The 12614-nt window shown below is 45.5% G+C and overlaps 1 protein-coding gene across 2 annotated transcripts; it reads left to right on the forward strand.

Moving 5' to 3' along the window:
- The first annotated feature begins 2915 nt into the window (after nt 1–2915).
- Nucleotides 2916–11293, forward strand: LOC147208449 (protocadherin-10). 2 transcript variants are annotated; one of them, XM_086135244.1, is made up of 4 exons: nt 2916–5677; nt 9769–9827; nt 9924–10072; nt 10467–11293. In XM_086135244.1, the coding sequence occupies exons 1-4, from the start codon at nt 3167–3169 to the stop codon at nt 10775–10777; spliced, it is 3030 nt and encodes a 1009-aa protein (XP_085991370.1). In that variant the 5' UTR covers nt 2916–3166; the 3' UTR covers nt 10778–11293. The 2 variants fall into 2 exon arrangements, with proteins under 2 accessions (XP_085991370.1, XP_085991378.1); XM_086135252.1 differs by having other exon boundaries at nt 2918–5677; nt 9924–10051.
- Nucleotides 11294–12614: the final 1321 nt, after the last annotated feature.

Here is a 12614-nt window from a genome sequence, read left to right on the forward strand (position 1 = left end):
AGAAAGGGGAGTTTAATGACTCCAAAATATCGGTTGTGAGGGGTGATCAAACCCCAAATCAAGTTGGTCTACTCTTTGTTTACTTTTAAAAAATCATTTGTTCGTGCAGTCGCCTTTGTTTTATATGGATGAATGGATGGGCAGATGGATGGATGGATAGATAGATAGATAGATAGATAGATAGATAACAAACCTACTGTTTAAAATATAGGAACAATGAACAAAGTTAAACCAAACACAAAAGCAGCATCGATGAGCAATTAAAAGAAATTTACATGTAATCTAAGTAGAAAGGGGAAAATAATGAAGATCAATATGTTGCATTTTTGGAAGGTGTTAAGTAATGGCGAATGAATATTCAGTAGTCTAAGTCACAATAATATTTGTACAGTTTGTACAAAGTATGACTCAACTCAACTCAACTGTGTTTAGAGAGCACTTTCAAACAGCCATCGCTGCATACAAAGTGCTGTACATGGAGCAATTTAACATATACAACAAACAGTAAAGCAAATCAGTAATAAAGACGGTAGAAAGCACCGAACAGCAAAACCAAGAACAAATCTAAGTCATGCTGAGTCAAATGCCAAAGAATACAAGTGAGTTTTGAGGTGGGTTTTGAAGATGGGCAGCGAGGAGGCTTGCCGAATGTTCAGTCGGAGGTCATTCCAGAGAGAGGGACCAGCAACAGAAAAGGCTCGATCCCCTCTGAGCCTCAGTTTAGTTCTTGGTACTTCTAATAGTGTCTGGTCCGCAGACCTGAGGCGCCGAGCAGGTGTGTAGGGGCAGATGAGCTCAGAGAGGTAAGGTGACGTGAGGTCATTTAGAGATTTGAAAACAAATAAGAGGATCTTGAAAATAACTCTAAAATGTGTAGGGAGCCAGTGAAGGGATGCCAGAGTAGGAGTTATGTGCTCCCTCTTATGAGTACCAGTCAAGACAGCGATGATTCAGTAGTATATTGTCATTTTGGTTCGCAAGTACAACACTCAATGCATTCCATATTTGTTTTCAAGTTATCGGTCGAGTAGTAACAAAATGCATGCAGTCCACGGTCTTCATGTGCATGTAATTTAGAATATGTGCCACTGGAGAGAGCCATAGAAAATAACTCGTCCTCGCCCACTTGTCAGACAAATGAACTGTGAGGTCAGTACGATATAACCATGTCAAGATAAAAAAAATAAATCTAACTCATACTCAGATATTTCATTCACTGTGAAATGTTTTGGGGTATAACACACTCACATATTTGGCCACTTTACAATGGCATGGCACTGCTTCCAGCGTAGAGTTCAGGTTGTTGGTCAGGTAGCTGCACGGACTGGAGAAAGTAATACTTGTCTTTCTGTCACATAATGGAGTGCTTTGCCTGGCGAAAGGGGCGGCTGAAACCGTCTTAATGCTCTGTGTCTTGCATGTTAAAATACGTAGCACCAAGGGTTTTCGTGGACCAACAGCGTTTCGGGATTATTTATCACAAAACATTTGTATTCTTCCGTCGGAGGACCGTTGATCCCGGATAGCTACACACTAATCCTTCACTCCGTTAATTAAAAAAGAAGGCACAGCAATGGAACTGGTGCTTTACCCACTCTCTCCCTCTCCTTTTTCCAGAAATGTAATCATTTCTGGAGAAGCTTAACCATCTGCTTGAGGTTAAGTCTGCAAGAAGATTGTGTTTTCTGCTTATTTAAACCTGGGGATTGGAGATTTTCGTAAAATAGATGGTGTGGGGGCTGGAAAGAGATAATTCGAGGATATCTTCTGTTGTCATTTGTCTGAAAGCAACTCAAGTCATTCCATTCAGCACCTTATGTCGAGACACTATTCCATCGACCCAATAACAAATAATTGTTTATTTCCTGCCCTTTATCTACCATCCCCCTCGTCTCCTTTTTAGTTGGTAACGAGCTAAGAGCTGCCTGCGGGGCCCAGGCCTGTGTCGTCAGTCCCGAGAAGAGACTTCAAGAGATTTTAAGCCGACCACACTTTTACATTAGGATGCCACTCGTGTCTGTGTTGATCCACAAAGGCGTCCTTTTGCTTTGCCCCTCACTTGGTCTCTGTGCTTCGGTGCTTCTCCAACTGACCACCATTATACAAGAAAAGGATCCCTACAAATGTTTACTCATAACAGTTTTTGTTTTTCTGAACAACATTAACGTCACAACTGTAAACACGTCACCTATGAAGGATCTAATACAAACTGTAATACCTGATTAAGGACAAATACTGTATGATTAAATCGTCACAGTGCAGCTTTTATGATGATTATGTTGATACATGTGCAGGCCTGCTTATGTGAATTAAAGTCTTGTAATGCGCATTTACGGCACGGTTTATGCCTCCTCACTGTCACTTTCATTACATCCAAAAAGAAGCTCAGACATGTAGACATCATTGTGATTAAAGGACAATATCTTTAATAATTGGTTGGTATGTTGGGGGGGGGGGGTAATGAAAGGGAGTGTAAAAGGAATTATGGGAAATCACGAATTGGATTGGCCCACTCAATGCATGCATTGAGTGACATGAGATCCTTGGACAATGCTCTCCTTTCAGAGCCAGAAAAAAAACGCACCACGCCATGCACCACCCAATTTGCCCTCGTTAATCCAAATCTGGCTCTGACGTCTGGTGTCAAATGTACGCCTTCTCGTCTCTTTAATAGGCCAGTGGAAGTGACACGAGGGTGGGAAATGGTTAAACGTCGACAGTAATTAGAGTCGTATACTCTACGTCCGCCAATGCGGAGCACTGAGGAGCTCAAAGCACCCGCTACCCAAACCACTCTCTCCCTCTCTCTCTCTCTCTCTCTCTCTCTCTCTCTCTCTCTCTCTCCCCCCCCACTCTTTCTCTTTCGCGCACACACACACACACACGCTCTCACACACCTCCCAGCCGGCTACTCCGGGTGTCCAATACAGCGGAAAGTCAAAGTGCGAGCCTTCCCAGTGCACACACGTCCTGTGTGGTGCGTGGAACACAGTGGAATGAGAGACAGGTGGTCTATCTTTCCTCACACAGTCTATTTAGTTTGCCACTTTTAAATATGCCTAAAAGTTGCAGATCACGACCACGCTGGATTGTATTTTTTTAACAGAGAATAATGCGTATTTTCGATTATATCTGGCTGAGGTGACTTTTACGCAAGGCTATAAAAATGGATCAGAGGCTCTCCAGATGTAGCTGGGTGCCGGTGACCGGGCTCGTAGTCTGTCTCCTTCTCTGTGCGTGCGTGGTGGACTTGGTGCTGGCTCAAATTCGCTACTCCATCCCCGAGGAGCTGGAGCACGGAGCTTTCGTGGGCAACATCGCGGAGGACCTGGGCTTGGATGTATCCAAGTTGTCCGCACGTCGATTTCGAATCGTGTCCGGAGCCAAGAAGCAATATTTAGAAGTGAATTTGGAGAATGGGATTTTGTTTGTTAACGAAAAAATAGACAGAGAGGAGCTTTGTGAGCGCAGCCCTGGCTGTTTTTTACATCTCCAAGTTGTCATCGAAAACCCTTTAGAGCTCTACAGAGTAGAAGTTGAGATTTTAGACGTGAATGACAACTCCCCCACTTTCCCTTGGAGCGAATTTAACATCGACGTTACGGAGTCGGCTGCGCCCGGCTCCTGCTTCCCGTTAGAGAGCGCGCAAGACTTGGACGTGGGCACTAATTCTTTGCACTCCTACCAGCTGGGCGCAAACGAACACTTCATTCTCAACATCCAGACGCGCAACGACGGGAGCAAGTTTGCGGAGCTGGTGCTGGACAAGCCTTTAGACCGGGAGCGGCAGAAAAAGCACGCGATGATTTTGACAGCCTTTGACGGGGGGTCGCCGGAACGCTCCGGAACCGCTTTAATCACCATCACGGTGCTTGACGCGAACGACAACGTCCCCGTGTTCGATCGATCCGTGTACCGGGCCAGACTAGTGGAAAACGCGCCGAGGGGGACGCTGGTGCTGAAGCTGAACGCCACCGACTTGGACGAGGGCTCCAACGGGGAGGTGACCTACGCCTTCAGCGGACACGCGCCTCTCAGAGTGCGCGAGTTGTTCAGCGTGGATCCGTACACGGGTGAGGTCCGCGTAAAAGGCGTCGTGGACTTCGAGAAAGCCAACGTGTACGAGCTGTACGTGCAAGCGAGGGACAGGGGACCCTCGGCCGTGGCCGTGCACAGCAAATTGCTGGTCGACATCGTGGACGTGAACGACAACACCCCCGAAGTCATTCTCACGTCCGTGTCCACGCCAGTCCAGGAAGACGCATCGCCGGGGACCGTTCTAGCCGTTATCAGCGTCATGGACCGGGACTCGGGTGAGAACGGCAACGTGGACTGTCAAATCCCCAACAACCTCCCCTTTCAGCTGCACTCCTCTTTTAAAAACTACTACACGCTGGTGACAAGTGAGGTTTTGGACAGAGAGGCGGTGTCCGAGTACAACATCACACTGACGGCGCGCGATTTGGGCTCCCCGTCGCTTTCCACGAGGAAAACCATCGTGGTGCAAGTGTCTGACATTAATGACAACCCCCCGCAGTTTTCACAGCCGTCATATACTGTCTACGTAACCGAGAATAACGCCCCGGGCGCTTCCATTTGCACCGTGAGTGCCTTCGACCCGGATTCTAACCAGAACGCCTATCTGTCTTATTCTATTCTCGAGGGTCAACTTCAGGGCATGCCCGTGTCCACGTACGTGTCCATTAACTCGGACAACGGCAACATTTACGCACTGCGCTCCTTTGATTATGAGCAGCTTAGAAACTTTCATATTCTCGTGCAAGCTCGGGACGCAGGTTTCCCACCGCTGGCCAACAACGTGACAGTGAACGTTTTTGTTTTGGACCAGAATGACAACGCTCCGATCATCGTGTCCCCGCTGCCTAAAAACGGCACCGTCGCCACGGAGGTGGTGCCCCGCTCTGTGGATGCTGGTTATCTTGTCACCAAAGTGACGGCGCTGGACGCGGACGCGGGGCAAAATTCGCGGCTGTCTTATCAGGTGATGCAGGCGACAGATCCCGGGCTGTTCAGCGTGGCGCTGTACACGGGTGAAATCAGGAGCATTCGCCGACTGGTGGAGAAAGACACGTCCAGACAACGACTGGTTATACTGGTGAAGGACAACGGACAGCCTCCTCTCTCCGCCACCGTCTCCGTTGTCCTCACGGTGGTGGACAGCGTCCCCGAGTCCTTATCCGACAACGGCGACCTCACGCTCAGCCCGCAGCCCCCCTCTAACCTCGCACTCTACTTAATCGTGTCACTCAGCACCATATCTTTCATCTTCCTCGTGGCCATCATCGTCCTGGCCGCGGTCAGGTGCTACAAGGACCGGGAGACCCTGAGTGGCTACAATCTGCCCCCCTTCGCGTGCTGCTGCTGCGGCGGCTTCCAGCCCGAGCCTCCCCCGGAGATATTCAAGAAATCCAACCTCAACCTGCATATTTCCTCCGCGGCTAACAAGGTGCCCACCAACTGTACGGAGGTGAACGGAAGCAGCAGCCTGACTCAGCCTTATTGTTATAAAGTGTGTTTGACCCCGGAGTCGTCCAAAAGTGACTTCATGTTTTTGAAGCCGTGCAGCTCCGCCGGCACGCCGCGCAACAACGAAGCAAAGAGCGCGGAGCACTCGTGGAGCGCGTCTGTGAACAACGGAGCGACTACCCCCAATGAGGTAGATATATGCAGACACATTATAGAGGTGAAACCACTACGCTCACCATCGGCACTTTTGTCACGCATTGTATTGTTAGACGATTCACAAAAGCTGCGAATCTAATGATTGCAACACATTTTACGAATCATTGCGCATATTTGTAATGTTTTGCACCCGGAAAAATAAATGAGACGAAGAAGACGCCTGATTAGCTGTCAATTGATGTTAATGCTCCACGGAACATAATTTTGCTGCGTGTGAGTTTACCGTCTGAGAATGAAGTGAAATGTGGAAGAACGTCGACACAATGCCTCAGGGAAGCCAGGAAATCACGATTAATCTGATGAAAAAATATAAATCATTGTTAATGCCTCCTCCATCAGCGCCACAGCTCTGGATAAGGGAGGAAGGAGGGGAAGACTAAATTGCTCCCTGCACAACAGAGTCTGAACAACAAGTCAAGGGTAATGGACAAGGTGAATGACAGTTGAGATTCATTTGCCCATGGTTCTGTCCATTTTGGTGCAAGCAAGGCGTCAACGTCTAACAATTTATATAGGACAAATCTCCCCTCTAGCCATCCCTCAAGGGCACCATGGACCGAACCATTATCCTCAACACAATGTGGCGTGTGCGCGATGGGAGGGCTGTCCATTATTGATGAAAAATGGCCAATGTTCTGGTTTTTGGAGAGGACACGGGGGAGGGTGAGCCAGGGAGGAAGGGGGGTGCGCAAGGACATGACTGGACTGAGACGTGGCCCGCTTGTAGATGGGTCCCTATGATGTCCTCTGGGTGCAAGGGAGACTAAGATATGAAGTCATATTTATCAAGGGGGACTTGGGGGGGGGGGTAGCCTATGGTTCGAGGGATGGAGAGGAGGGGGGGCTGCAAAAAGAGGGGGAATTGAAGGAGGCAGGATAGTGTTTTCTAATTCAAGCACTGCGTATGTGTGTGCGTGTGCGTGCGTGCGTGCGTGCGTGCGTGCGTGCGTGCGTGTGTGTGCGCGCGGCTTTATCACCACGCACGACACCAGACTCCACCAAGCAGACTGACAAATGTCATTTCGGTCAGGGGCACACTACTTTTGGACACGGGAGGGGGCGGGTGCTGGGTTGATGAAGTCACAGTGGGGTTGTTGTGCAGGTCCTTGAGGAGAGTGTGTCCCTCTTTAATCGTTAGTTGCCTCCCTAATTCACTCATCGAGGCACGCACCCTCGCGAACGTTTCCACAGACGCTGCTGACACGCCTTGAGAGAGAGAGACACACACACAGAGAGAGAGGGAGAGAGAGAGAGAGAGAGAGAGAGCGAGAGAGAGAGAAAGAGAGAGAGAGAGGTCGGGATAGGACACATACATCATCCAATGACAAACCCAACTGACACGGCGAGGCGCGCGGTCACGCGTGTAGCAAACCGAAGGCAGAAGGATGGCGAGCACGAGCTTGGTCTCAACGACCTCAAGTGACTGTTCAAGGCTCTTCTTAATGACAAACCTTGCTTAGGCAGTCAAATATTCATGTAAAATATATGCAGAAAGAAAGAAGAAAAACAATGATCATTTTCTTCATTTTCTCCTTGGCGAGCTTTCCCTTTGATGATTTTCATCGTGCTCCGTTTCATCCCGCTGGGCTACTAATTGGTTTTCTAGCCTGCTTGGAAAGGGCCACACTTATAGTGCACAGATACTACAACTAATTATTATTGTATTAGTGTGCTTTTGTGTCACATAGTCTGTGTTATAGCGTCTTTAGGTGAATAACTAGAAACAGCTACAGTGACAATAACAGTCTCCACACACCGCTGTTCAATTGGTATCTTTTTGTGATCGAAAACAAATGAGACAGAGACAAATAATTTCAAAACATTTTCCACCGTTAATGTGACCTTGGCAACAACATGTGACCAAAAGAACATTCCAGCAACAGGGGAGTATGGTGATGGCAAGATCATAAACATGGCTGTTTTTCTTCAGATGGAACTGGGGCCTTAATCAAGGCGGAGAAAAGTTGGAACAGTTCTAAATAGCAGTCAGTGTTAGCATAAAACCTTTAAGCTTCTGTGAGAAAGCAAAAAAAAAAAGTCAGAAAATTCTGCTAAAACAGTTTAACTTTATTTGGGGATATTCTGTGGCAGATGTGATGACTTTCATTTAACAGGAGTCTGAATGTCGGTGGTTGATTTTGAACACAGCCAAAATCCCCTGATTTTACAGGTCATTGGTCATAAATATGGTGGAAAGAGTTTTTAATGGTTTCACACAATCTCATTTTTTTTATATCACAAAACCTGGCATTTGAACAGAGTTGCGTCGACTTTTGAAAGCCACTGTATAATGAGAGACTCATAAATAATAAATATCACCCTTTTCACCCCTCCCTCAACCATCATAGGATAGAAGCAAAACTCAAAGTCAGGCAGACAGCTCAAAGCAAAATAATGCCACCTCGGCTCTGAAAAATGAATTTGTCCCACACATCCACAAGAGGTCAATGCTGATCCATTTTGTATACCGCTTATCCTATTCAGCTTTCTGGACCCTTTCCCTGAAAGGAGACGACTCACTGGACTGGTCGCCAGTCAATCAAAGGGCACATATGTCGAGGCAGACAAACATTCACTTGCGCTCCCATTCACAACGTCACTGAGGGGATCTGGAGAGACACTGCCTGTACAGAAGGCAAGCAAGGGAACCCATTACCTTATCTGTTACTCGAAGTGTACTCTAAATGTGTATCGATAAATAGAAATAATATTTTTTCTGTGATGCACTGAGGATGGGTTGCCAGCCAATCACAGGGCATATAAACACAACCTGTTCAAACTCCCTTCATTATAATATAGACATCTGCAGTCTTAAATGAACCAAACATGTATGTTTTTAAAATGGGAGGATGCAAAGACATTCGGAAAGAAACACACAAGCAAATAAATAAATAAAAAAATAAAAAGAACAGCAGCATGTTTGTGACCCTAAGCAGTTTGCGGAATGAATGAATGTATGAATGAATATTATCTTGATATATATAAGCATGCATATAATCTGGTAATGCTTGTGGTTTTGAAAATTGCTCAGTTAAACAAACTGTATAGTGCATAGTCAAGAACATTGTACATGATATATAGCCTACTAATCCCAGTCTCATACTTCTAACTAAAGAAATTGGAATGAATCAAGCCGACTATCGCTGTAAAGGCATATTGGCACAGCGCTTGGATTGTGTCTCACTTGAGATGTTGTGTGCAGTAAATGTGAGGCCTTTAACTGCATCCTGAAATATGTTAACTACAGAACAGAAGAATCACGTTGTAACTCCCCATCGTATACTGTATCATCTCCACCTGCTCAACTCAGAGTCAATCCAAGAAAAATATAATGATGATCAGTTTTGAATGACACTGTCAGAGAGGTATACATTTAATGAAATATTTATTATTGTGGGTGTACAGTTTGCAATGGAGCACTCTGGCCTTCCTGGGTAGAGTTTGCATGCTCTCCCCGTGCCTGCGTGGGCTTTCTCTGGGTCCTTCCGTTTCCTCACACATTCCAAAAACATGCGTGACATGTTAATGGAACACTTTAAATTGTCTATAGGTGTGAATGTGAGCGCAGATGGTTGTCGGTCTATGTGTGCCCTGCGATTAGGTGGCAACCAGTATAGGGTGTCCCCCGCCTACTGCCCGAAGACGGCTGGGATAGGCTCCAGCATGCCCCGTGAGGATAAGCGGATCAGACAATGGATGGATGGATGGATGGATGGATGGAAGTTCAGCAAGAGTTGGATTTTTTTTCTAAATGCCATTGCTATAAATAACAACAGATGGCAAAATCGGTATTGTAGGTCAAACTTCAAAACAAAGAAATGAAAATATCTCAAAAACCTGCTCTGCAAGGACAGAAGAAAACATTATTTAAATCGGTGTCAAAAATCCGTTTGGGGACACATAAAGGCATCTCTGATTAAAATTTGCTGTTGACTAGTGAAATCTAACAAATTTTGTACAAACACCAGTATGATGCCGCTCAGATGCAGTTATACTATATGTGTAAAATAGTTGTATGTAAATGGGCATTACTTTACAGGACAGTATCTTCTTTGTTTTTTGTAGCTGAAGCAGCCAAACACAGATTGGACTCTCACTAAGAATCAGAATTCTTCCATCAAAAGGTAACATTCCTGACGAATAAACTTCATCTGGTTATGTGTCTGGCCAAGTGAGATATCAGTAAATGAAGAGTGACATGATTTCCATCTTCTCTTCAGTTATAATTCCATCAACATGGATGGAACACTGATGCGTAAGGCCATGCATGCGGACCCGGAAAACTTCGTCACCTCCATGGCACCTGGACAGTACTGGACGTGGGGCACTCACATGAGAGGCACTAAGGGTATGACAAGCCAAACTGAATGTGAGGATAAAAATTCATTATGGAAAACCTTCACAATATTAGGTACCCCTAACAGCATCTAAACTGAGAGCTGGATGTAATATTTTGCCATGCACTCTTATATTGCTAACTAAGGGAAGCTGAATGAATTGCTGGAGCCGAATCAAGCATTGTTATTGATGTAACTCGTTGGTACAACTCTTGCATTGTGTCTGATTATACTGTGTGAGTGTGTGTGTGTGTGTGTGTGTGTGTGTGTCTGTGTGTGTGAGAGAGAGAAAGAGAGAGAGAGAGAGAGAGAGAGAGAGAGAGAGAGAGAGAAACTACACATCTTTTCGTGCATCCTCCACGATGCAAATTAACACCAAATTGAAGAATCGCTCTGTAATTTCTTCCCACATATTTTCTACTGCAGACTATAAAATGTCTACATCGCCCAGTGGCGTTACCTCCCGGCCCTGGACTCCTCGCTGCACTCCTCCACCCCAGCAGCAGCAACCTTCTAACCCCCCACACCCTCACCCACACCCGCACCCGCCACCAGACTACCATCACAACGTGTACATTCCCGGAACGCCATCAGGCTTCTGCACCCTGAGGCCTGTGGCACAGCGCAGCGACTTGGACGCCCATAACTCCTTCTCCACCTTTGGCAAGAAGCGACGCCTCCAGATGTCCCCTCAGGGGGAGGCTGCCATGATCAATAACGACCTGTACAATGACTGACATCCCACTGACTGACTGAGTGGACGATTTGAGTGATGGATCACCTGAGATGAGATGAGGATCATTTGTTACATAAATTAATGAACAGTCGGCTTGTGAGTGGCTTAATATGTGAGCTGAATGAGAGGTCAGGACAAGGAGAAAGAATGACCGCTGGTGGGAAGCAGATGTTTGTGGTTATTTATGTGACAAAATGTCTTCAATGTGTTTTTATATTACAGTTATTATTATTGCTATTCATTTTTAGACAATCAAACAGGAGGTGCGGCTGTGACTTCCAAAACATATGATAAGCATCAGTAGGTAATTCTTTTTCACATCTTTATGTATGAAATCAGATTGTTGAGTTGTAAGAATATAGAACATGTTTTTTTGTCTGCTCTTCTGCTAACATGTGACAAACATCATGCTGTACTGTACACGCAGGTCACAACAGGAGGCACAAAAAGATGGGGAATACTCCTCACACATGTACTGTAAATACATGAATGGAAATAAAGTATTTTTTGCATTACATTTCTTTCTCAAATGTATACACAATGAAGAGAGCGCGTGGTCTTCACGCAGACTTCAATTGGCAAATCAGTATGCCATATGCACACAGATGCAAGTTTTGTTCATCGAGGTTTAATTTACTTGAGTCAATTATTTTCAGGGTGAAAAGGGTACAGCTACAATCTTTTCGCTTTGGTAAGCCGTTTCCCACCTAGATGAATAAACACACAAATGCTAACATATGCTAATTGAGGCGCTTGCATTCCCATTTGCCCGCAGAGGACGATGGGGGCTCATTGACTGAACAAACAAAAACTCCTCTCTCGAAAATATCACTTTAATTAAGAACACGACCACACAAACGTACGAGTGTCGGGGGAGTGGGTCGACTCCTCCAAATGTCACACCTGCATGGGAGCTCGGGGGCCCAGAACTTTTTTCTTTTCTTTCTCTGTGCCCTATTACTTATTATTTCTCTGGGAAATTGTTCAAGCGATTACAGATGGCGATCAGCCAGGAACAAAGCAGGTTTAATTAGGTCATCGTTTGGCTCAGACTGAGAATAATCTCGTTAATAACGGAAAGGTGATCCATAGAGAACCGCAGAAGGGCAGGACAGCTTCTCTGGGGTAAGGTGATTCAGAAGGGGAATCTTTTATAGGTCAAATAGGATGAATTGAAATTACATAAATGGGGCTCGAATTGAGTTTCTGTTGCAGGAACAACTTTTACTTTGCAATTTTTCATTCTACTTGTGGGGTAAAAATATCCACATCTTCTCTTTAATGGCGAAAATACACGAGTCATGAAAACAATCAAACAATTACATAGATGTAATTGTAATGTGATTTAAAATTCAAAAATCTATTTTTGTCATCATGCCGTCGGTCAAGGAAGCTGTTCGTTGCTGGAGTGCTCAACTTTTGACCAGTGGTCGTTTTCTTCTTGTCACATGCTGTGCCTCCATCCATCCACTAGAGGGCAAATGTGATCCACGTTCAATATGGGGCGAGTGAGGGGAATTGACGAGCGTCTCCGTCTGTCACACACACGCATCGAGAGAAAAAGGAAACAATATCAGCAGTAAAACTTGTTTGTAAAGGAAAGAAATAGAATCTACCGAAGCAGTACATTTAACTGACAGTGTTCTCTCGTGTCATCCAACTCACTATCGATTCAGTCTGGTACAACATATGTGAGATATGAAACTACAATATTGAGGAGTACAGACAGTTTTACAGTACAACGTTGCATTCCGCGCATTTTCACGTTGATAAATTTATTAAATGCATATGATAGTGTATGGACACAAAAAACGTGAAACAACATAAAAAGGTGCAAT

The sequence above is a fragment of the Hippocampus guttulatus genome, chromosome 2 (genome assembly GCF_054856545.1).
Source record: "Hippocampus guttulatus isolate MCC_2025c chromosome 2, RoL_Hgut_1.0, whole genome shotgun sequence".
Taxonomy (NCBI): domain Eukaryota; kingdom Metazoa; phylum Chordata; class Actinopteri; order Syngnathiformes; family Syngnathidae; genus Hippocampus; species Hippocampus guttulatus.

Bases quoted from the DNA above. Each gene is read 5' to 3' on its own strand.
- LOC147208449 (XM_086135244.1), top strand. From the start codon at position 3,167: ATGGATCAGAGGCTCTCCAGATGTAGCTGGGTGCCGGTGACCGGGCTC. The intron at 5,678-9,768 runs GTAGATATATGC...TGTTTTTTGTAG, and splicing joins GAGCGACTACCCCCAATGAG to CTGAAGCAGCCAAACACAGA. The intron at 10,073-10,466 runs GTGAGGATAAAA...TTTCTACTGCAG, and splicing joins TATGACAAGCCAAACTGAAT to ACTATAAAATGTCTACATCG.